This window comes from Protopterus annectens, chromosome 4.part0, assembly GCF_019279795.1.
Source record: "Protopterus annectens isolate FY-2018-M chromosome 4.part0, PAN1.0, whole genome shotgun sequence".
Classification (NCBI taxonomy): Eukaryota; Metazoa; Chordata; order Ceratodontiformes; family Protopteridae; genus Protopterus; species Protopterus annectens.
In genome coordinates this window covers 1,107,769,970-1,107,795,756 of record NC_056733.1, presented here as the reverse complement: position 1 = coordinate 1,107,795,756, position 25,787 = coordinate 1,107,769,970, and the positions used below count along the sequence as shown (strand labels likewise).

Genomic DNA, 25,787 nt, shown 5'->3' with positions numbered 1-25,787 from the left:
TCACCACCCTTTTAGATTAGTTGACTGTGCCTCTGTATAGTAAGTTGCAGAAGGTAGCCATATTAAGGTTAATTTACTGTACCTCTGTCTAGCAAGGACACAGAAGAGATCCCAGTGGTATACTTACGATCTCCCATCCACTCGTCTAGATTTCTCTTGAATAGGGTCAGTGAGGGGCTCTGCCTAACATGGATTGGGATTTTGTTCCAGAGTGAGGGGAGCCTCTGGGATATGAATCTGTCCCTCCAGCATGTCCTATTCATTTCTGTGCTGCGGTTCAAGTCCCTGGAGCGTGTGGCTCTAAGGGATTTGGATTTCTTGAGGTGGAGCATGTCCATTAATTCAGGGTTGGACATGGCTTTATACGTCAGACACAGATCGCCTCTGAGTAGGCGGTACACAACTGAGTAGAGCTGGAGTTTCTTTAGCCGAACTGCATAGGGCATCTGTTTGAGTCCCTTGATCCTCTTGGTGAGGTACTTTTGGGGTCTTTCCAGTTGCTGCAGGTGTCTGGTAAGGTACATCCCAAATGGGGCATTGTATTCAATTATGGGCCTGATAAGTGATGAGTAGAGGGGCACAATGACCTCTCTTGATCTAGATGTGAACCCTTTCGTGATAAGGTGGGCTGTATAGAAGGTCTTTCTAACTACTTTGGCAACGTGATTGTCAAAGGAGAGATTACTATTTACTTGGGTCCCTAATTACTTCTTCCATACTTAATGGATTACCACCTATGTGGTAATTTGTGGGCACTTTGTTTTTCCCAAAGGGGATGACAATGCACTTTTTGGCATTTAGCTTTAGGTCATGGCTCTGGCACCAGTTATCCGTCTCTGTGAGACTCTTATGGAGGATACTCGTGTCAGCCGGAGAGTCGATTATGGCACCCAGTTTGCAATCATCTGCAAACTTTGTCAGCCACAGTCCACCCGTGTTATCCTGTACCTCGGAGAAATATATACCGAACAAGAGAGGTCCCAGGACTGAGCCCTGTGGGACGCCACTTGTAACTGGTTTAAAGTCTGACATAGCACCTGCAATTCTAACCATGTGGGTTCTATCCCTGAGCCCGTTTGCAACCCATCTTGTGACATAGGGGTTGATATTTAGGCTGGTGAGCTTATTTATGATGCCCGAGTGGGTATTGTGTCGAAGGCTTTTGCGAGGTTCAGGTAGGCTGTGTGGACTACCCTCCCTTCATCTATGGCTTTGGTAACAGTTTCAAAGAAGTCGACCAGGTTCAAGAGGCAAGATCTGCCCTTAACAAAGCTGAACTGGGTAGGATCCAATGTCTGGAGGTTCCCAATGTCTTTGTTTATGATTTCCATGATGATACGCTCCATAGCCTTGCAGACCAGGCTTATAGGGCAATAGTTTCCGGGGTCCGTTGTGGCACTACCTTTGTGGAGCGGGACCACTGTTGCTGTACGCCATTCATTGGGTACATATCCTGTAGTAAGGCTGAGATTGAACAGTGTCTTTATGTGAGGGTTTAGTTCTTCTTGGAGCTCATGTAAGACGCAGCCTGCGACACCGTCTGGTCCCATTGATGCTGTGTTTTTTTGCTTTGGAGAGGGCAGCTCTCACCTGTGCATCTGTGATCACAGGGAGGCTACATTCTGTTGGGATAGACATTTGCTCTTTTGGAGGGGAAGGGGGGGAGAAGTTTGAACTGAACCTTTCCGCCAGGATGTGGCAATGTCTGTGGGTTCAGTGTATTTTTTTGTCATTTTGCACTAACTCAGAGCATATCTGGGAGTTGCCTCCCAGGTTCCTGACATAACTAAAGAAGGCCTTGTAATTATCTTTAGTGTCTTGTGCAATTTTTCTTTCGAAGCTGGCCTTAGATGATTTTATGAGGGATCGTAGTTTCTTGCTAGTACTGATCAGAGACGTCTTCCCTTTTTGGGGTTTTGCTCTATCATGTAATAGCTTCCTCCTTCTATTATATAGCTTATTTATGGCCGGGGTCCACCAGACAGGTCTCCTGCCTTTGGAGGAGTGAGTCCTGGTTTTATTTGGGATAGCATGCTCCATGCATTCCTGTAGGTGTCCATAGAATGCTTTTATAAAGGATTCTGCATTTTGGGCCGTAGTTTCCACTGGCCCCGGGGCCTTTGAAGGATTCCACCTCGGTTTTGAGAAGTGTGAAGTTTGCTTTTGAGAAGTTCTTCACTGTGGTTTCCTTGGCTGGGGGTGGGGATGGAATATGGATGTCCAGTGAGATTAATTTCTGGTCTGATCTTACCAATGAGGGGTATACCTCTGGTGTGGAACATAGAGACTCCATGTTGGTGATGACCATGTCCAATATGTTTTCCCCTCTTGTGGGAGTGGCGACCAGTTGTTCCATAGCATTTGAGTTTATAAATTCTAGGAACCATTGGGTGAGGGTGTTTGGGCTTGAGTAGTTTTCCCAATCAACGTGTGGGTAGTTGAAGTCACCCAATATAATGGTGTTTGGAGAGACCTTCATATTTTCCAGTGTTCTCAGGAAAGCAGAGTGGGGTTCCTGTGTTTGGGAGGGTGGTCTGTAGCAGACTACAAACTGAAAGGCAGTTGTGCCCACTGTTAGTTGCACATGGATGGTCTCCGATGCTTCGTGCAGTGCCACTAACCTGGAGGTGTGGGTATCTTTGATGAATATGGATACTCCCCCTCCTTTTGTGGTTCGGTCCGAGTTTTGTGTCCGAAAAGCATGGTATGAAGTATAACCTGGTAGTGCTGTGGTGCTTTCGGGAGCCTTGAACCAGGTTTCTGTTACTGCACAGATATCTATATTCTCCATACTGAGGAGAGTCTCGAGTGCATGCATCTTGAGGTTTAGACTTCTGGCGTTGAGAAGCATTACCCTTAGTTTTTTTTTCTTTGTGTTGTCTATGGAGGTGGGTTTGTCTTTTGAGCCTTGCCTAAAAAAGGCACTATGGGGAGGCAAGAGCCTTTGCCAGTATTCGAAAACCCAGGGGTGACAGGTGCAAGCCGTCCCTAGCGAAGCAACATGGCTTGTCGAGCATGTCATCCCAGGCAGACAGACACTGGATCCCCTTTGAATGACACCAATACTTTAGCCAATTGTTAAAATTGATCATTTTGTCTTTATACTGTGGCATCATTCTTGGTGAGGGCAAGATGCTACTCAAGGTCAGGGTCATACTGCCCTGGGCTACATGATCAGAGATCTCCTCTATGTCTCTTTTTCATGTAGTCCAGGGAGGTACATCTCAGGTCATTCACACCAGCATGGACAATGACGGAGTCATATTTGTACTTGCTTTGGAGTGACCTGAGTGCATGTGTAATGTGGCGGATCCTTGCACCCAACCGGCAGCTTACAGTGACCTTCTCCTTATTCAGTCTGGCGAGTGGGACATCAGTGTGTCTGACAATAGAGTCACCTATTACAAGTGTATTCGGTGTGTTGTTTGGCCTTAAGGGCTGTGACTGTGAGGCACACTGACTTTGTGAGCTATGTGTTATGTGGGTATTGTTGCATGGTGGGGGTTGCTTGGATGTCTGCTTTGGACGTCTCTGCTGCTTAGGCAGATTTTTGTTTAGAGCATCTAGTATGTTTTTGTGTGTTTATGTGTTTAGATTGCTGATGAGATGGGTCTTTGTGAGACTGGATTTGTGGTGTGTGTGATTACCTTTTCCTCCTGACCGGCTGTGCCAGTACTGGGTTGAGAGAACTCATCCTCCAGTTTGGTTATATAGTTGCATCTCTCACATATGTTTGAGCTTGTTGGGAGGAGGAGAGGGTGGTCTGTGTACATAAGGCAGTTGTAACATTGCCTCAAGATTCCCAGATTCACCAGCTGAACTGGGGAGTAAACCCCGAAACTGGCATTTGGACATGCCTGAAAAAAGTATAGGGAAGTACTTATTGACTGATCGGAAAGGACCAATAGGTAGCAAGTACTTAAAAGGAGTATAAGAGGGTGTAGTGCTCAAGTTTATTAGTGTTTACCTGTAAGATTACTTATACGAGCAAGTGCCGGGCTTTAGAATGAAACTAGAGTGCTTATTTTGAGATTTCGAGCAGTTCTAAGGGAAAAAGTGAAGAGCAGACTTTGTGGAGCCGGGAATAGTTTAAACCTGTTTAAGCGGTGCTGCCCGAGGCTGCACTATGCTCAAAACAGCGCAAAATAAAGCGGGTTTTTAAGCAGGGGACTTGAAAGAGCTAGGAATTAGCCCAAAATGGCCAATAAACAACTGGTTTCTGGGCTGAGACCACTCCTCCAGGGACAGATAGGCTGCTCAAAGCTCCCCACTCTCACTAGTGAACAGAGAAGCTTCCTCCTATCCAAGTAAGGATATGGGCAACACAAGAACTTGTACTAAAGTCCAGAATACAGCAAAACCCTAATTCAGGACTATTCTAGCTCAGAAAAGGGGGGAAACAAGGATATATATATATTTTTTCTTTTTTTTCAAGACAGTAACAGATAGCAGGAAAACACAGTAAATGCTTTGCACAGGCTAGCGCACTTGAGTGGGCAGCCTCAACAGTTAAATTAAACAACAAGCAATGACTTTAAAGTGCAGGTAAGCAAAAATGCAATAACAAGCTTAATTAAGTAGTACAGCAGTTACAAACTCGCTTTTTGGTGAGAAAATGCGGTCGCTAATGTAAAGATAGCAAAGAATACTTAAATCAGGTAGCAGTCACTCTTTTTCATCTCTCTGCTGCTAGCACCACTCTGCAGGACCACTAGGAGCTTGGCTGAGTTGGAACAAGCTCAAAAACCGCGCCAACGTGGGTTTTTATGCAGGGGACTTGAAAGAGCTAGGAATTAGCCCAAAACGGCCAATAAACAACTAGTTTCTGGGCTGAGACCACTCCTCCAGGGGGCTGCTCAAAGCTCCCCACTCTCACTGGTGAACAGAGAAGCTTCCTCCAATCCAAGTAAGGATATGGGCAACACAGGAACTTGTACTAAAGTCCAGAATACAGCAAAACCTGAATTCAGGAAGGTATCTGCACTGGATATTACTTCTACCTTTAAAATGCATTTAAAAATAGGGAAAGACACTCCTTTACAAAAATCTCTTAAAATAGTGTAGCATCGCTACACCAGGTTCTAGGTAAGTGAAATAACCTACTCTTTTGTCTTGCTTATGCTACTAAGGGGAAATAAGAGAGAGAGAGAGACGTAAGAGAGGCCTGTGTAAGGTGGTCAGACAAGATGTCAAAAGAGATAATATCTTTATAAGAGGTAGGTAATAGTATATCATGTACACTGAATGAGCTGTTGTGCCAGAATAACCTTAGACAACCTAGATCCCTAAAATGGGACAGATGAGGGAGGAGAGGGTGCATTATTTTAAACAAGATGATCAGGAAGTTTACTCTTTTGGGCTTTCATGTCCTGTAGGGACTTCTAGATGCTACAAAAAAGTGGGGCAATAACAAGCATGTATATAATTGGCTCCGGGGGGGGGAGTTTATGCAATAGCTGATCAGCTGATTAAACTCCTGGAAGATGCAGTTAATAGTTACAATGTATTTCTGTTTTACATACATTGACAGTTTATATTGGGAGAAAATGTGTTGCTATGATGACTTGGTATACTTTTGTGCTCACTGTATGGTGTCATAGGTGATTCACAGATTGTAGTGTTAATGATGGCAGGCAGAGTACTTTGTTTTCTTGAGGGACCAGTTCTATAAAAGAATAAATAAATAAGTAAATCGTACACAGAAAAAAGGTTATAATTGCTGAATATAATGCAGTGTTGCAGGTGAAAGGATACTGTTAAAAAATTACATGGATAGCAAGGAAAGAGAGAGAAAATTAACTGCTTAGCCCACTACACCCACAAAAGTGTCTTTGGTGTTTGCTAACAATTACACCAGGAAGACCACTTTTGGGAATAAGTGGTAGTTCTGTCAGCTAAGTGCATTATGCTGTTTGATTAGCTTTCTCTGAGCATATTTCACCTGCAAATATATCTCCACATCCATAGTACAGTGTACATACTTAAAACCTCTGACAAAGTACTCTATGCACGCACTTAACATAAATTACATCCTAATATCTCATTAGCGTAGTAGAAGTGTCTAAAGCCTGTAATACAGCACTCTACTGTTAAAACACATTCTTACAAATGTAGTATGCACTGGTATTTTATCTTCACAGATCTACAACAATGCAGTCAAATACGTAATACTACAATTCTGCTAACCAGCCAAACTTCATCTCTGCAATACATTGCTTCAAAAATCCTGTTGCAGCAGTTTCTTTTGCTCAATAAACTTTGCTAATGGATTTTCTAGCTCTTATACACTGTGCTGATTAATGGGTTTAGTTATGTTTCTTATTTTCACACACACAGACTTACTTTGAGGAGCACACAGCTGATGAGGTGATCACAGACCTGCTGGGATATGTAACTGATTTGAAAATGACTGTGGCGTGATTCCATCACTAAATGTAGAGTGAAAAGTTGCCTCCCCCCATTGTTGGGGGTTGAGGAGGATGATAGTCACTTCAGATTTATGTGCTGATGTGTGGGTTTAAATTGTTTAATTTTCTTATTGTCTTTTTGATTACCGGGAAAGTCTAACTAGGTAAGTGACCATTTTCAGAGGATGCCCAGGGAGAAAAAATATTTTAACAATGATTTTGCTGTCTTCAAAAGTAATACAAAAATATCTACAGTTTAAAATAATTATAAAATTAGACATAATGTGAAAAACATTGGTTATGAATAAATGCAAGTTATATGACAATTATTTAATATTTAGAGAAATATTAGCCAGTTTAGAGGGGAGAACTTCTAGGTAAGTTAGTATAATATGGACAGGAATTGCAATATGAAGTGGGGCTATAGTTTTGCTCTTTTATGGAAGATTTGAAGGTTGCTGTTTTCCCATGTCCCATCAATCTTGTATTCCAGTCCCCTATCATTTGCTGAAGTTCCTGTTCAGAGTCTGCTTGTAGTGCCACATAGTTAGCGTATAACAATTGTATTTGTCCATCCAACCTGTTTGATAATGTTGTCCATCAGCAGTATGAGCTGCAGTGGGCTCAGAGCTGAACCCTGATGCACACCCACTCCCACTGGGATACCCACTGTAAGTATGAATGATTTTCATACTTGTCATTAGGTCTTTGTGAGTCCCTATGAGCTGTATAATAATTGTTGGAGGCAACATTTAATAAGTATGTGGAGCCTTGTATGTGTATATCTATCTATATGTTTGAATGTGTGTGGTCAACAGCTATTTAGTCAGCTACATATGACCAACCAAGCAGCTGTTATCGACAGGAGGGCAAGATTGCACAATTCCTGAAACTGTAAAATATGCCCTTATGCTGTGTTTGTGCAGTCTCAGAGTTAATATATATTATTAGCAAGGGGTGTGGGGACAAAGGGGGGCTTGTCCCCCCCCCCAAAAAAAGATGTTTTGTCTATTTAAAAGAAAATTATACATTCACCAAGGCAGTATGATGCTTGTTATAGAAAATGTTATCTCTTGTTTTGCTGCACCATTCAGTACTTACAGTACTAAGAAAATGTTTTCTGTAGAATGGTGTAGGCATGGCTCGGGCACCACAGTCATACACTGATTATATTACTGCATCACAGGGCTTGTTTTTTCTAGTTAGGTTCTAAGCTGGGGTGCCTGCACAGTGTTCTTGTGCTCTCTGTAGTCATGCTGAGTACCCTAGTTTGCTCCCACATCCCAAAGATTATATTGGCGAAAAGGTGATCCTCCATACTGCCTGGGGGTGCGCATGGTGAGTGTCTATGAGTCTACTTTTAAAACTAGAAGTTTCAAAACAGTTTAAATGGAGATCGCATTTACCATTTTCCTTGCTGTAGTGCAATCTTGGAGTTGGTATATTTAATTAGCTGGGGGTGTGGGGGGGGGGTGCAGGGGGCTTGCCCCACAACAAGAGTGTAAAAAATGTTATTTTATGTTGTTTATTTTTTTTTAAGTTTCAAAGTTCCACAACTCCGATCTTATGGTCTCGACCATAAGAAATTTGAAGGTTTGTAACTTCAGGCTTTAAAAGTAGACCCGTGTGTACACATACATGCGCACACACTTTTGGCAATTCGTTGGTGCTGATCCAGGGTTGTTTTCTCCTTGCACCTTTGCATGGTACAGTAGTGTCCATCTCTTCTGTGATTCTGAACTGGATTAAGCATGTAATTAGAGAATTAATGGATAGATTATTTAGATAGCTTCTGAGGAGTATTTTTATGATAACGAGGAATTTATGAAATCTATAAACCGATGATGTTAATCTTCTTTCCATTCATAGGTTCATAGGCTCATAGATTAGTACTAGGCTAACAGCCCTTATGGGCCATTTTAAGCCTAGCCAATTACCCCATGTAAGAATCAAACCCTGTACCTTGTAACTGTAAGGTAAACACCTTAACCATTATGCCAACCTCCCACCCCTGATGAGTTCGGTTCCAAGCCCTTGGAACTGAGTGGGCCTGTCTCGCGTCAGCCAAAAAAACTCTCAAGCTAAGCTTCTACCCACAGGGCCCTTCTCCCTGTTACCCCAGATCTTGTTTGCCGCATAGCTGTAAAGCCGCATTTCAGCTGAGCTCTCAGCTAAGTGGAAACTTTTTTGATATTTTGTGTGAAAAACTTGTTTGTTTCTTAATATTTGTGAGTAAGTCTTTTTCCTGTCGAATTACAGTAGATGTTCTTTGTGTTTCACTGTTGCAGTCATCACATTTGGGTTATCCCTGCCAGGGTAGCCCTTGGCTGGCCCGAATACCAGAGGCTTAGTATTTCTGCATCAGTTGCTGTCACTTCAGAACTGACGTCAGGTCGTCAGTAGTATAAAGTAAGGCAGCCAACGCCATTACACCAGTCTTTCTTGCCATGGAACCTGAAGCAGTTTGCACGAGTGCCGGTTGGCCGCTACCCGAGTTTCATCTACCGAATTGAAGTTTAAGTCTTCTAAAGCTAAGTACCCCATTGGGGATCCTTTTTTCTTTGCACTAACCGATGTCAGAAAAAGTTAATAATTGTCTTGCCTGTGGAAAGCAAATACCACACCGAAACTTTCATTCTTACTGCATCACTTGTTTAGGCCCAGACCACGACATCCCCCATTGTCGCTTCTGTGCTTTGTTCAATGCCAGAACTATCCATTGTCGGGCCCTTATTGTGGCTAGATATTTTCGCTTAAAGTCCTCAAATTCCAATATGGCTTCGGTAAGCCATCCGACAGCCGATCTTCAGGAAAAAACCTAAAGATAAAGATAGACCGCACAGGTCCAAACCTTCTGACGATGCTTCCATTAAGCTAGTCGTCAGTTCTCCAGTCCTCAGGCACTTTCGCAGCCCCTGATGCCCGCTTCTGTGGATTCTCAGGCCACTACCGAGACCCTTTCGGAGTCCAGTATGCCACAAAACTCTTCTTCAACTAAGTATCTGTGGTTGTCTTTACCTTGGATGGGTCCGGAGCCACTGAGCAGGCACCAGCTTCAGAGGAAGTCTTTCACACTACTGATTCTTGACACAAACCGACGTCTTCTTTTGCGACTACCCTTCTTCCGTAAGTGACCGAGTTTCTTAGGCCCAGGGTATGAACTACTCCCAAGAAACCGATGACCAAATCTCAGGTACCTGCTTCCTTGCCTCAGTCTCAAATGCTTAAAATGGTAGAAGACCTTATTGTGCTGATCAGGGGAAGCCATAGCTACCCTCTCCAAAAGGAAAAGAGATCTGTCCCCTGTAGTTTTGTCTGAACAAGAGTCAGATGACTCTGATGCATCTGAATATGACGACATGTAACCCCTCTCTACTTATGAGGATTCTGATGCAGAGGACTCCATCCCTTCAGCCTCTCCCCCAGAGGATTTTTCCCTTGGGGAAAACCTTCATACCTTAAGGAAGCATTTCCAATGGGAGAGTCAGGACTACCCTCTGTCTAAAAAGAGAGTCATGAAATTCTTAGATCTTCCACAGCACAGACCCTTGGCCATTCCTCCTGTCCTGGATATTGTGGATGATCTTTTCCTGGAATCCAGCTTGACTCCCGACACCGTCCTTCCTGCACCCAGAAAACCAGACAGGTACTATAGAGTCCCTGACTCGCACAGATTTCTTTTTAAAAATCCTACTGCTGACCCTGAAGTAATTTCTCAAGGGCCTAAAGGGATTAAGGCAACCTCTGCTAAGAATCCCACCCCCTCAGATAGGGATTCCCGAGCGCTAGACAGATGGAGTAAAAAAATATACACCTCCGCTATTCTTGTTATCAGGGCACTAAATTGTCAGTTCCATATGCTAAAATTTCAGCAACATACCCTGGAACTCCTCAAACAAAAAATGTCTTCCTTTCCTGCTTGTGCAGAATGTAGAGAGTTACAAGAGTTACTGCATTCTGCAAGTCAAGTAACTAAACACAACTTGCACTGTGGTTTTGACACCCTAGAAGGTTCTTGCAGGGCAGCAGTCACTGGATCTGTCATTAGAAGGCATGCATGGCTTAAGGAGCAGCCCCTGCCTGACCATCTAAACTGTTACATGCCCCCTTGCACAAAGACAATTTATTTGGCACTAAGGCAGAAGAGGTCTTAAAAAAGATGGAAAAAAAAGCAAAATCTATGCAGACAGTTAAGGATTTCTTAAATGTCCAGCCACCCAGGTTCAGCAGGCATTGTCCCACCAAGCACTGGTCCTTTCCTGCTCCCACTAAGCCAGTCCAGCCCAGGCCCCGGGGAACAAGCCCCCCCAGACAGCAGCCACAGGGAATGCAGAGATCTAAGTAGTGGACTAACTCCACTTCAAAGCCATGGAGTTCTAAGCCACCCCCTTATGGTAAGAACTCACAGTGACTCACCTTCCCCATACCCTCTCTCTGCCCACCTTTATTTACCCCAAGGAGGAAAACTCTCCTTTCATGCAAGCACCTGGGCCACCATTATCAATGACCACTAGGTTCTCAACATAGTGTCTCAGGGATACAGATTTTCCTTCCACACCCTTCCAACCTCAAAAGGGTTCCCAGATCTACCTCCAAACCAGTGAGCAGAGGCTTAAAAGCAAATCCTTTCCCTGCTTTCTATGAGGGCAGTAGAGTGCATTCCTGCAGAACAGGTAGACCAAGGTTTCTACTCCAGACTTTTTCTGGTGCCCCATCCTCGATCTATCCATTCTAAACACCTTCTGGTGATCCCAAAATTCAAAATACTCACCCTCCAGCAGCTGCTACCCATGTTCTCCAAGGATGCTTGGCTAGCCACCCTAGATCTAAAAGAGGCCTACCTCCACATTCCTGTCAGGGAATCATGCAGGAAATATCTCAGTTTCAGGGCAGGGTCTCAACACTTTGGCATATCTACTGCTCCGAGAGTTTTCACAAAATGTCTGGCTTTGGCCATTGCCTTTTGCAGACAAAGGATTATCCAGATTTACCCATACTTGGATGACTGCTTTATTCAGGAAGACAGCCAGGAAAAGCTGCTCAAGCACCTGGCCTTTGTAAAGACCCTACTAACCTCCCTAGGGTACACGGTCATTGAAAAGAAATCCAAACAGGTGCCCACCCAAAGGATTATCTTCCTGGGAGTAAGCCTGGACACAGCATCCCAGATGGCATTCCTTACACCAGAAAAACAAAATTTCCTGATAGCCTACTTCTCTCAACTAGCCGCCAGGCTCCAGCTATCTGCAGGGAAGATCCTGCAAGGTTTGGGGTTCATGGCATCTTGCATACTACTCATTCCATATGCCAGACTGCATCTGAGGAAACTTCAGTGGTACCTAAAAAGCCTTTGGTGTCAACACTGTCAAGACCTGGAGACTCTCATACATATAATTCCTTGCCTCAGAAAATATTTTCTTTGGTGGGAAACAGGATGCTCCCACAACAAGGGACTACCTTTCTCATCACAATGTGCTGCCCAGACCCTCATTACAGATGCATCAGACTGTGCTTGGGGTGCACACCTTGATGGGTGCATACAGGGCCAATGGAGCCCTCAGCAAATCCCTCTGCATATCAGACAAAAAGAGATGATGGTTGTCCAGCACGCCTTGATAGCTTTCAAGCCCCTTCTCTGATGAGGGGCTCTCCTGATCAAAACAGACAACACCACTGTGATGTGATATATCAACAAGCTGGGAGAGACTCGCTCCTACCCTCTATGAAGGCTGACCATGACCCTTTGGCACACAGCCTCTGCCATGCAACTGCACCTGTTAAGCACAATTCCTACCAGGTTCTCTCAACTCTCTGACAGACCAATTAAGCAGAAATCTTCTGGACCCACACGAGTGGCAGCTCAACAGAAGAACCTTCACCCTAATAACTCAGAAATGGGACACCCCGAAGGTTGACCTCTTTGCCTCCCACACCAACAATCAGTTCAACAAATTCTGCACCAGGGAGCGTTATTGCATGGCTTGGAAAGTGGATGCCCTGTCCTTATCCTGGGTCAATCTTTCCGTCTGTGCCTTTCCTCCACTACCTCTCATCCCCAGGGTACTGCTCAAAATAAAGGAGGAAAAACCAAGGACAATTCTTATAACTCCAGACTGGCCTCACCAGTACTGGTACCCCTTGCTGCGCAGCCTGTCCCCACTGCCAGTATGGCATCTTCCTCAGATTCCAAACATCCTGACCCAGAAGGAAGGGGAATTCATGCATCCCCAATTGCAGACACTCCATTTGGCAGCTTGGCTTATTCTCTAACCCCGGATCAATCTGCCAACCTCAGTAAACAGGTTCTGGATGTTATATGTGAGGCCAGATGCCCTAGCACTAGAAAGTCTTATGCTGACAATGGAAAAGGTTCTGCACCTGGATCCAGGCTAAGGGAGCCAATACTGCACAGCCCTCCCTTCCTCTCATCCTGGATTACTTAGCTGACCTACTACACAGTGGCCTCTCTTTCTCCTCTATAAAAATTCATGCTTCTTCTGTCTCTGCTCATTTCCCCACTGAGCACCCCCATTTTCTCACACCCTTTGATCAGACAGTTCCTAAGAGGAGCTAGCAACTTGAGGCCATCCAGAAGAGCACCAACCCCAGCTTGGTACCTTAACTTTGTGTTGGAAAAGCTCCCCCTACTCCCTTTCAAACCAGCTTCTTCTGCAGAGCTAAAATATCTCTCATGGAAGACAGCTTTCCTTCTGGCCATCACTTCAGCCAGAAGAGTCTCTGATCTGCAAGCGCTCATGGCTGTGGAACCCTTCAGCATCTTCCATGCTGACAGGGTATCCCTCAGCATTCTTCATGCCCAAGGTGGTGTCCAGTGTGGCTCTCAACCAATCCATTCATTTGCACATCTTTTTTCCTAATCCCCAGAACAGGGGGGAAAGGATCCTGCACTCTCTAGATGTGCACAGACAGCTCAGATTCTATGTAGACAGGACTAAATCCTTCAGAAAGTCTGATCAATTGCTGGTTAGCTTTGCTACAGGGGCAGAAGGTAAAGCAATCTCCAAACAAACCATTTCCAAATGGATAGCACACTGCATCCATTTCTGCTACAAATAACATGGAAAGCCTCCCCCCAAGGGGGGTCAGGGCTCACTCCACCAGAGCCACTTCCACCTCTGCAGATTTCCTCAGAGGAGTCCCTACCAGGGACATCCTGGAGGCTGTCACCTGGACATTGGTTCACACTTTTACCATACATTACCACCTGCCTCTCTTCTCCAAATCCAGGGCAGGGTTTGCCTCTGCAGTCTTGCAGGGCATCCTAGCCAGCCCCTAGTTTCCTTGACTGTCTCCACCCATTTCCTCAACTTTAGGAATCAACCCAAATGTGATGACTGCAACAGTGAAACATGAAGACCATAGTACAGTTATGTACACTTACTGTAAATGTAGATGTTCAAGTGTATTCACTGTTGCAGTCCTGGTTCCCCTCCCTCCATCCCCTTTCTTCTCTTTCCTTACAAGGGACATATTGGTATTTACTTTCTGCTGGTGGGGTTCTTCCACCAGAACCTGGCTCCTACTTTGGGGCTCCTGACAGGTTAGGTTCATAGGTTGGTACTAGGCTATCGGCCCTAGGGTGTATACAAGCCTAGCCATAACAATTCCCTGGCTATTTCTTCCCACACTATTTACTTCCCTTGACTCCTGTTTAGGAGGGTGACTGATGAGATACCCAGGGTGAATTTCCTTTCTACCATCCAATTGTCAAGGTTCTTTTGAAGAGGGCCAAAGAGGAGCTCTGCTTGACATGTATGGGCAGTCTGTTCCAGAGTCTGGGGAGTCTCTGGGTAAGGAACCCATCCCTCCATGCCCCGTTAGGGCAAGTAAAACTGATGTAATGGCATTGGCTGCCTTACTTTGTACTACTGATGACCTGATTTCAGTCCTGAAGCGAAAACAACCGATGCAGAAATAATAAGCATATGGTGTTTGGGCTAACCGAGGGCTACCCTGGCAGGAATAACTCAAATGTGACGACTGCAACAGTGAACACACTTGAACATCTACATTTATGGAAAGTGTACACAACTGTACTTTCTTCAGGCCCTAGGATCCATGGTAGCTTCAGTCCCGATAGTACCTCTCGCCAAGTTGCACATGCAAAATCCTCCAATGGCTACTTCTTTCTCAGTGGTTCCCGAATCATCAGAGGGACTCTCTGATTCACGATTGGCCCACAGGACTTCTTTATGCCTATCCCCCATTCCAGTGATTCCACAGATCTTAAAGAAAGCTCATCAGTTGAAATGCAAAGTGATGCCCCCTTCTGGCCTTGACAGGTTTGATTCCCCTTCCTTCGGCCTCATCTGGTATAACCACCATGGATTCCTGACCCTCTTCAGACCTGATTGCTTACCCCCAAGGGTTGAGCCACCCGAATCTGTCCAGTCTCAAGCTGACAGCTTGGTTTCTCCACTTCCGTTAGTTGCCAGGCAGGCTAATCTCACCTCACCTGTTCAGGACATTATCCTGGCTGCTCATAAACCATCCACCAGAAACTGTATCAGGACAAATGGAAAAGGTTCTCTCTCTGGTCAAAGGATAAGATGCTAGATCCATATTCGGCTTTGGTCACAGCGGTTTTGCAATACTTGTCTGCAAGTTTTTTGAAGATGGAGCTGAAGCCTCTACCATACGAGTACATCTGGCAGCAATTTCAAATTGCCATAATAGGCTGGATGGTACGCTTCTTGTCTCACTACTTTCCTTTTCGGAAAGGAGTTTCCCACATTTGGTTGCCAGTCAGACAGCCTATAGAGTCATGGAACCTCACGTTAGTTCTGCAGTCCTTGACTCAACCCCCCCTCCTTTGAACCTGCAGAGAAGTGTGACCTGAAATTCTTGTCTTGGAAATCCTTGTTCTTAGTAGCCATTACATCAGCCAGGCGGGTTTCAGAGCTGCAGGCATTGTGCATGAGAAGGCCCTATCTGGTCTTCCACAAGGACAGAGTATCACTCTGGATGAACCCCTCCTTCCTCCCCAGGGTTGTTTCTGACTTCTCCATCAATCAGTCCACTGACCTACCAATGTTCTACCTGAATTTTTCTAATAAAGGAGAGCACTGCCTGCATTCCTTGGATGTACACAGACAACTGAGATCTTATTTAGACAGGACAAAAATTATGTGCAAGTCTGACCAACTTTTCATTTCCTTTTCTGGACCTAGAATGGGAAATTCTGTATCCAAGGTTACTTTATCGAAATGGCTAAGGGGGACTGCATATGCTTTTCTTACTCTTCCACAAAAGAACTTATGCCACAGGTTAAAGACCATTCCACTAGATCAATGGCGACATCTGTAACTTTCCATTCCAGGGCTTCTATGGATGACATTTGTGCAGCAGCCACTTGGGCTAAACCCCACACTTTCATCAATCATTACAAATTGGATGTGGTCCCTAGAGGGAGAGCTGCCTTTGGCTCAGTGGTACTCAGGAACATTCTTCCATGAGGGCCGCCCATAGGTCTCAAAGGTAGCTTGAGATTCTGTCCCATCAGTGATGAATGGAAAGCAGATTAACAACATCAGATAAAGAAGTTATGTCTTGCCATAACGTTCCATTTGTGTTGTTGATCATCTTTCATTCATCACTTCCCACCCTCCTCCCCCCTCCAAAGGTTCCTGGGGGATACTTTGGGTCCAAATGGTGTCTTAGGGCATTTGCGCAAAATGGGCCTCTGCTTTTCTTGTTGATCACGGGCAAACTCGATCTGAGGTAACAGGTAGAAGCTTAGCTCAAGAGTTTTTTGGCTGGCACGAGCTTGCTAATAGGCTGACTTGGTTCCGAGGGCTCGGAACCAAACCCATCCAGTGATGAATGAAAGAAGATCAACAACACCGATGGAACGTTATGGTAAGATATAACTTCTTTTTTGTTATCAGAGTAGGTAACTTGCTCATTGAACTCCTATTTTATTTTCAGCAGTTTTCCAAAGCAATATGCTGTTGTAATAGGAGAAAATAGTCATCGAAATACACTTTTTTGCAGAGGATTGTTTTTGCAAATAATAAGATGGAATGAAAGCAATGGCCTGCTGCTATTGAGAGTGACACACTGTATCTAAATTTGTTTTACTTTTACAAGACTTGAAAAAGATGTACAGGTAAAATGAACACATTTTTAATAGGATCATAGGACGTTAATAGGCTAATGTCCCTAGAGCCCTTAAAAGCCTAGGCAGGTTCTGTCCTTATTTCTGTGATCAGCACTTATTGTCCCTGTCCAAGAAGGGCACAGGTGGAACCCCCAGGGTGAATTTTTGGTTACCCATCCATTCATCCAGATTGCGTTTGAAGAGGGCCAGTGAAGTGCTCTGTTTGACATGAAGTGTAGGAATCTCTGGGAGACAAATCTGTCCCTCCAGCGAGTTCTGTTAATGTCTCTTACTAGGTTAAAGTCTTTAGAGCAAATAACCCATGTACCATTTGACTTGCGATATGCAGCATTTCCAATAAAGCAAGGTCAGAGATTGCCTTGTTTGCATGGCAGAGATGGTCTCTGAGTAGTCTGTATGAAACAGAATAAAGCAACAGTGATTTTGGACTGTCCACATAGGACAGATGAAGACCTTGAATTTTCCTTGTGAGGAACCTTTGTGGTCTCTCCAGTTGCTACAGGTGCTTGGAAAGATACATACCAAAAGGGTTGTTATACTCAGTTATTGGCCTGATGAGGGAAGAGTACCAGGGAGGTTATAGCTTCTTTTTTTCTGAAGGTAATACCCTTACTTATGAGATGAGCAATATAGAATGCCCTTCTTACCCTTGTGGAGACATGGTGATCAAAGGTATGGTTGCTGTCAACCTGTGTGCCCAGGTCTCTCACCATTGAGTGCATACTTAGAGTGTTGCTATTGATGTAGTAGTTAGCAGGAGCAATCACTCTTACCGAAAGAGACAATGATAACATTATTTGCATTGAGTTTAAGGTCATGACTTCAGCACCAATCATTTGTTTGTGCAAGACCCTATTGCAGGATGTTGACATAATATGGAGATTCTATGACCGCTCCCAGTTTCCAGTCATCAGCAAACTTTGTCAGCCACAGACCTTTAGTTTATGCTTGTACTTCAGAGGAATGGATTCCAAACTAGAGGTCCCAGGACTGATCCCTGTGGAACACCACTGGTTACAGGTCTGCTGTTGGAGATGGATTCCCCTATTTTGACTCTGTGTTCTATCAGTGAGTCACTTAGTGACCCATCTAACGATATTAGGGTTGATACCTAGCTGGGTGAGTTTGTTAATGATGCCTGAATGGAGGATAGTGTCAAAAGCCTTGGCTACGTCTAGGTAGGCTGTATGCACAGATTTCGCCTCATCCAGGGCCTTGGTGACTCTCTCTCTATATCTTATGTAATTATCTGCTGCCTTACATTCTGATAATGCATACTGAAACAATCAAGAGAAAAACAGTAAGAATGCTATTTACATTGCTAAAAGCTTCAATCACTGATTTATTGAAAAAAAACGGTTTAAAATTACAGTTTGAAAAATGAAAACAGGCTCACCACTAGAAAGATCATTTATTTAAAGATTTTACTGAAGAAATACCACATTTTCTAAGTAGTGCCAAAAAGCATATATTTTTATAAGCACACACATTTGTTAGATCCCACTGCAGTATGCAGTAGTGTAAGGAATAAATGGATTCTGTGAGAAAATAAGAACTATGATTAAATGTATTAGTGAGAAGTGAAGCCTTGTGTTTAAAAAGGCACTTAAACAAATCCTGAAGAGTAAGTAACTGTTCGTAAAATTAAAATTAAAAGCAGTCCAGTGGTCCAAGAAATATTATACTTCAAGAAGTCAAACTAACATTAGCACCAGAGAGCTGAATCTAATCCAACAAGTTTGAAGAAGATGAGAGGTAGATTTGTCACGCAGCACATACTCTTCTGTGAAACAAACTTCATCTCCAAGTTAAGCAGTGACACACCCTGACTTTAAAATGGAGCTGGACAGATGCTCATAGAATCGCCCTTGATGTGGCTGGCCTGGCCCCCCTTGAAAAGAGGGTCAAAGCCTTAGGGTGCGTACTGGCAAATGGCCTTGTGTCTCCTATGATCTTGTAAAAAGAACAAAAGGTTGCGCATCCTAAAACAGCTAATGAATATGTATCAAATTATTTTTCCATCTGTAATATGAATATAGCGAGTAGTTCCAGATGTCACTCAATTTGTATGGGGATGACATCTAGCAGGATTCATGAGAGAATCTATGAGTTTGTACATGAGTAAGACAAATGTTGGTAATGCTTTATTCAAACGTTTGTTTGGTTGCTTCTTCATATTTATATGTTTTCTAAAACAGATCATCTTCAGTGTTCTTAGAGATGGACATATTTAAAAAATTTAATAAAGTAGTAGAATTGTTTGGAAGTCCTGCTGAATTCAGATGTAGCTTAAATGAAGTGAGTAGTCTGCATCAGTCCAGACAGTTAAAGCAGCAGACACATGTTGTATTATACAAGTCTGTGGCCTTTTAGGTTTTGTTATAGTCTGAAGAATTGTTATAATACACAACAGTGTTTAGCATTTTTAATTGTGATAATAAATCCATTATTTGTTAAGGACCATGCTGTTTTCATGTAGACATGTTCTGCAAATTCCTTTATGCTGTAGCTTATCGAGTGAATTGTTGTTTCAGCAGTTGTCACTATTGTGCATTGTATAGTATGATAATTTGCTATATATGGTCACTGGTTGTATGGCTAGTGTGAAGTAGCTGGAATTGAGTGCTTCTGGTGTTGTTTGAACAGTGGTTATAGTTCATTTTACTTGTTATGAAATACGGTACTTCATATTGGGGAGGGGGTCAAAACAGCATTTACTGTTGGTTATTTTTGCTCTTTCTTCATTGGTGCGCAACTGTGGAGCTTGGATATTGAACTGAAGGGGTGCAGGGGGGCAAGCCACCTGTAAATATGCAAACCAGTATTGTGATAGTTTTTTGTTGTTTGTTTTACAGTTGCATTAATGTTTGTTTCATTAGCCATGGATTTGTTGGTTTGGGTTTCTTTATTTGATGTTATCCCATTGGATATATTTGTCAAGTTAATTTAACGATTAATATGAAATTACAGTATTTCACATTAAACTGTATTATATAGATAACTTAAAAATAGAGCTTGAAGAAACTACATTTGCTCATTTGGCAGTAAAATGACATTTCCAAATATTCCCTGACTTCACTTAATTTTCCAGAGACCCAGCTGTGGATTTTAGGTTTTCATTTTTTTTTACTTCTTCAGCCACTTCATCAATAGTAAAAGTCATCTCGTGCTTGGCTTCCACCAGTTTATTCTCAGACTGTTACTATGTGAGGAAAATATGTGATTATTCCTTCCATGTTAGGGCATGGTCTAACCTGTTTCTGTCTGTAACCAGGCATTTCTGGGTAGCTTGCTGAAGCTACAGAATTACACACAACTCCTTTGTTCATTTTGTACAGGTGAAAAAATGTTTACAGTGCTATGTAAGGTGAAGTAATGAAGTCAAAGACTGTTTGATTTTTTTAAAATAAGTAAATGATGCTAATTGTCCTCATTCTAGCAGGTCAGAACCTAGATTCCAGAAATATCAACTCCAAACAATGGTTTAAATGGTACAAGTTTATTATATGACTCTATAGTATATTGCTAGGACTTTGATAAATCCATGTCTGTAACACTGGCATACGTTTCTGATAAAATGTTCTTTCTTGTCTTCTCTGCAGATTAATAAGCTAAAAGCAGATGCACGTTTAGGGTTAATGCGGCAGTGTGGAGTGAATGTTGACACCTGGCTGGCCAGTGCCATGATGCAGGCAAATGAGGAACTGGAACATGAGAGAAAACGGAGTGAAGCTCGAATATTATCTAATGGGGAACCATCCCCAGAGGTTAGTGCTATCCGTACATTGTAGTCAATTAAAGATCTGAATGGGGGTCTTAGAGAAACAGTTTGTAAGTTCTAGAGTGCTGATGTATGCTGACGTATTCTTGGCTTGTTTATTTTAGTTATGTAGGTTAACAGTTCTGCATGCAGTGGGGGTCAGGAGCTTACATGTACAGGCCCTGATTTAGACTAAAGAGGAAGAGAAATATGCCAACTGTGTCTGGAACACAGTATTCTTGCAATGCATCAGTCATTTATTGAAACTACAGATGTTTGGAAGCACTTTTTGCATTTTCACAGTGATTAACACCAATTATTACTGTATCCTAGACCTTATGAGCCACTGAAAACATAAGAACTATGGTAACATAAGATAAGATTACTGTCTGTGAAGCAAGTATCATTACAGATAAGGGTATACTAATACCCCTATGAGAATATGGACTTGGCCAGAGTCTCATTCCATAGTATTGCTGCTCTGTAAATCTGCCTCAGTAGCAGTTGTTGACTTGTGATCCCAGAACATCATTACTCAGTGCTAAAAACATAGTTTGACTTGGATCAGACAGAGACTGTTTTTGGAAGCAGTCACTATCATTTGTATATTTGCATTTTTGGGTTTCTTTCCTTAGCCTGCACATTGGCTGTTCTGTTTTATGGCTTACCTGTGAATTGACTCTCTAACAATTGACCGTTTTTCCAGAGGACTATTCTCAAACTATTATTCTATGGTTGTTTTTGCTGTTTATTTGGAAATTCTTCAGTTTACAAAATGATCATATTTTTTGCACCCTTGCAGCTGACTGTTGTCGGATACCAGTGCCTGTCTTTATTCACAGGCTCTACTTGGCTGTCCTAACTCCCCCAAGACTTACTCCAACCCATGCTCAGGGCTACTGAGAAGATTCCGGCATACTATTGATGCCAGGCTGTTAGGGTTTCCTTTTATGTCCTACATTCCCAATGTTTGCCTGTTTATATATTTGATGGGTGAGTGTACAATGGGGATGTGCTTGCTTGTCATCCCACCTCCACTGTGACTCATCTAATATCCTCCTCCCTTTCCCAATAGGTACAATGGTCTCCTCGATGACTCTAACTTCCACCTGAATGCTCTCATGACTCAGTTTGTTCATGAGGTGATTGTCACTGCACTAGGTAGAGGGTTCTAATCCCACACTATTACAGGCACAACTATCTCTCCCCTGACAGTGCCTCAGACACCTGAGCGTATAGTTGAACCCAGATCAGCTTGTGCCATAACCAGGACTTTATCACTCTACACCATGAGCACTGACTGAAACCTCCAGGGAAAGTTACTGACTCAATTGTCTGTAAAAGCCTTTAGATTGGCTGCCTACTGAGAAAAGCAAAGCTTTATATTTTTTTTTTTTATAGATCATCGTTTAAAATAAAAGTGTTTAAGCCTGAAATTGCATTATATAGTTTGTTTTAGAAAGCTTTATTTTTTTTTACTCTGAGTAGAACTGAAAGGTGCACTTTTATTTTCAAATCACTGCTTTGCAAATGTTACAGTTTACAGGTTTGGGAAGGGCATTCTTACTTTAATTTAACCATAGCTTCAAACGGCAATCTGTTTCTACTGCTTGAAGGAATTCTTTGGTAATTTTCAAGATCAGACTTTGGGATTTTCAGATTTTCATGGTTTATTGTCTATAGCATTGGTGGTATAGTGGTGAGCATAGCTGCCTTCCAAACAGTTGACCCGGGTTCGATTCCCGGCCAGTGCAAGAAGTCCGTACATTTTGCATTATCATGGACCTGATTAACAAAGATATAGGAAATCTCCAAACTCTAGAGCCCACACAATTTGGCTTTGTAAAAGGGAGATCATGCCTGCTCAACCTGGTTGACTTCCTTGAGTCAGTCACCAGGGCTGTGAATGAAGGTAAGGCAGTGCATACAGCCTACTTTGATCTGGCCAAGGCCTCTGATACCATTCCTCACTTAGGAATTATTGATAAACTCGCCAAACTAGGCATCAACCCCTGTATCACTAGGTGGGTTGCAAATTGGTTCAGACAGAACACACAGTGTGAAAGTAGCGGACTGCAAGTCAGACTGCCGACCAGTCACGAGTGGAGTCCCAAAGGAATCAGTCCTTGCCCCTCTCCTATTCAGCATCTAATTCTCAGAAGGCCAGGCCAATACAAAGGGACTCTAGCTGACCATGTTTGCAGATGACTGCAAGCTGGGAACCATTATTAACTCCCCAAGTGATGCAGACATCCTACAGAAAGGCCTCACTGAGACTAATGACTGGTGTCAAAACCATGGCATTAAGCTTAACACCAAAAAATGCATTGATGGGAGCCCAATGAACACTGAAGGCATTATAAGAGATCTGGGGATGCAGGTTGACAGCAACCTCACTTTCGACCACCACATTGCCACTGTGATCAGAAAGTCCTTCTATGTGGCACATCTCATTAACAAGGGTTTTGCATCCAGGAAGAAAGAGGTCATTGTCTCTCTCTACTCTTCCCTCAGACCAGTTATCAAGTATAATGCCGTATTTGGCATGTACCTCACTAGACACCTGCAACAGCTAGAGAGGACACAGAAGTACCTCACAAAGAGTATCCTAGGCATTAAACACATTTCCTACACAGACAGACTCAAAAGACTCCAGCTATTCTCTGTCTCATATCGTCTACTTAGAGGTATCTCTGCTTGACTTACAAAGCCATGTCTGAGCCAGCTCTGTTAGAAGTTCTACATCTAAAGAAATACCAATCCCTCCATACCACATGCTCCAGAGACCTCAACCTCATTACCACAATCAACAGAACTTGCTGGAGGGACAGGTTCATAACCCAGAGACTGTCCATGCTTTGAAATAGACTTCCTGTACATGTCAAGCAGAGCACCTCGCTGACCCTCTTCAAGAGAAATCTTGATGAGTGGATGGGTGATAGAAAGTTTACTGTGCTGATCACTCCAGTGGCTTTACTTTAGAGGCACTGGGAACTAACGTCGGGCGGCAAGATGCCAGGGCACCTCTATGGGCTAGGCTTGTAAAGACTACAGGGCCATTAGCCTAGTATACACCTTTGAACCTATGTTCTAATAGTTGTAAGGAAAGCAGACATGAAAATCTAACTGTGCATGAGAAGAATTAAAATATGTTGCTGTTACATATGAAATGAGAAAAAAAATCTTTTTTCTGAGAAAAAGTACCATTGTGGTTATAATTCCATAAAACACTAGTGATGTGATTCAGATGCAAGCTGAGTTTGTCAGCCTGGAAAAATGCAAAACATACATAAAACATACATGTTTGTTGGGAAGCAAATGACACACACACACACACACACACACACACACACACACACACAAAACAAATTCTGATTGTTATATTGTTGCTGGTGGTACATTGCAGTGTGGTGCCTTATATATGTAACCATTTGAAATATCACAACAAATTTCTCACTATAATATGTGATGCACCTCAGCTACTGCACTTAGCTGGTGATTCCAGATATAAAGAAACTTAATCTTCTTTTGGCTGCTCCCATTAGGGGTCGCCACAGCAGATCAACTGCTTCCATTTCTTCCTGTCCTCTGCATCTTGCTCTGTCACACCAACCACCTGCATGTCCTCTCTCACCACATCCATAAACCTTATCTTAGGCCTTCCTCTTTTCCTGTTACCTGGCAGGTTCATCCTTAGCATCTTTTTCCCTATATACTCAGCATCCCTCCTCAGCACATGTCCAATCCAACATAATCTTGCCTCTCTGGTTTTGTCTCCAAACCTTCCAACCTGGGCTGACCCTCTAATATACTTATTCCTAATCCTGTCCATCCTCATCACACCCAGTGCAAATCTTAACATCTTCAACTCTGCCACGTCAAGCTCTGACTCCTGCCTTTTTGTCAATGCCACTGTCTCCAACCCATATAACATAGCTGGTCTCACTACCCTCTTGTAGATCTTCCCTTTCACTCTTACTGGTACTTGTCTGTCACAAATCACTCCTGACACTCTTCTCCACCCACTCCATCCTGACTGTACTCTCTTCTTCACCTCTCTTCCACACTCACCATTACTCTGAACTGCTGATCCCAAATACTTAAACTCATTCACCTTTGCCACCTGTACTCCCTGCATCCTCACCATTCCTCTGTCCTCCCTTTCATTCACACACACATATTCTGTCTTAGTCCTGCTGACCTTCATTCTTTTTCTCTTGAGCATATCTCCACCTCTCCAGGATCTCCTCCTCCTGTTCCCTACTCTCACTACAGATCACAATGTCATCTGCAAACATCATAGTCCACGGGGATGCCTGTCTGATCTCGTCTGTCAACCTGTCCATCACCATTACGAATAAGAAAGGGCTCAGAGCTGATCCTTGATGTAATCCCACCTCCACCTTAAAAGCATCCGTTGCTCCCACTGCAGACCTCACCGCTGCCGCACTACTCTCGTACATATCCTGTACCACTCTTACATACTTCTCTGACACTCCCGACTTCCTCATACAGTACCACAACTCCTCTCTAGACACCCTGTCATATGCTTTCTCTAAATCTACAAAGACACAATGCAACTCCTGACCTTCTCTGTACTTCTCCATCAACACTCTCAGAGCAAACATCGCATCTGTAGTGCTCTTTCCTGGCATGAAACCATACTGCTGATCAATAATCATCATGTCCCTTCTTAACGTAGCTTCCACTACTCTTTCCCATAACTTCATGCTGTGACTGATCAGTTTAATCCCTCTGTAGGTACTACAGCTCTGCACATCACCCTTATTCCTATAAATTGGTACCAAAACACTTTTTCTCCATTCCTCAGGCATCCACTCACTTTCCAAGATTTCATTAAACAATCTAGTTAAAAACTCCACTGCCATTTCACCTAAACACGTCCATGCTTCCACAGGTATGTCATCTGGACCAACAGCCTTTCCGTTCTTCATCCTCTTCATAGCTATCCTTACTTCCTCCTTGCTAATCCACTGCACTTCATGATTCACTATCCACACATCATCCATTCTTCTCTCCCTCTCATTCTCTTCATTCATCAACCCTCAGAGTACTCTTTCCATCTGCTCAACTAACTCCACTGCCATTTCACCTAAAACCGTCCATGCTTCCACTTCTTCATCCTCTTCATAGCTATCCTTACTTCCTCCTTGCTAATCCACTGCACTTCATGATTCACTATCCACACATAATCCATTCTTCTCTCCCTCTCATTCTCTTCATTCATCAACCCCTCAAAGTACTCTTTCCATCTGCTCAACACACTCTCCCCGCTTGTGAGTACGTTTCCCTCATTATCCTTTATCACCCTTACCTGCTGCACATCTTTACTAGCTCAGTCCCTCTGTCTAGGTCCTTTTCTCCATTCTTAGCGTCCAACCTTTTATACAACTCTTCATACACCTTATCCTTAGCCTTCGCCACCTCTCTCTTTGCCATGCACCTCATCTCCTTATAC

At 43.3% G+C, this 25,787-nt stretch overlaps 1 protein-coding gene and 1 non-coding gene across 2 annotated transcripts in view; both read left to right on the top strand.

Moving 5' to 3' along the window:
• LOC122799790 (F-BAR and double SH3 domains protein 2-like) overlaps positions 1-25,787 on the top strand; it is a 1,119,909-nt gene that overhangs the window by 910,245 nt on the left and 183,877 nt on the right. Inside the window, exon 9 of the mRNA XM_044069087.1 lies at positions 20,151-20,315. Coding sequence (XP_043925022.1) covers positions 20,151-20,315 — 165 coding nt within the window. The remainder of the gene's footprint in view (positions 1-20,150; positions 20,316-25,787) is intronic.
• TRNAG-UCC lies at positions 21,991-22,062 on the top strand. The gene has a single exon. It is a non-coding gene; the product is annotated as a tRNA-Gly (tRNA).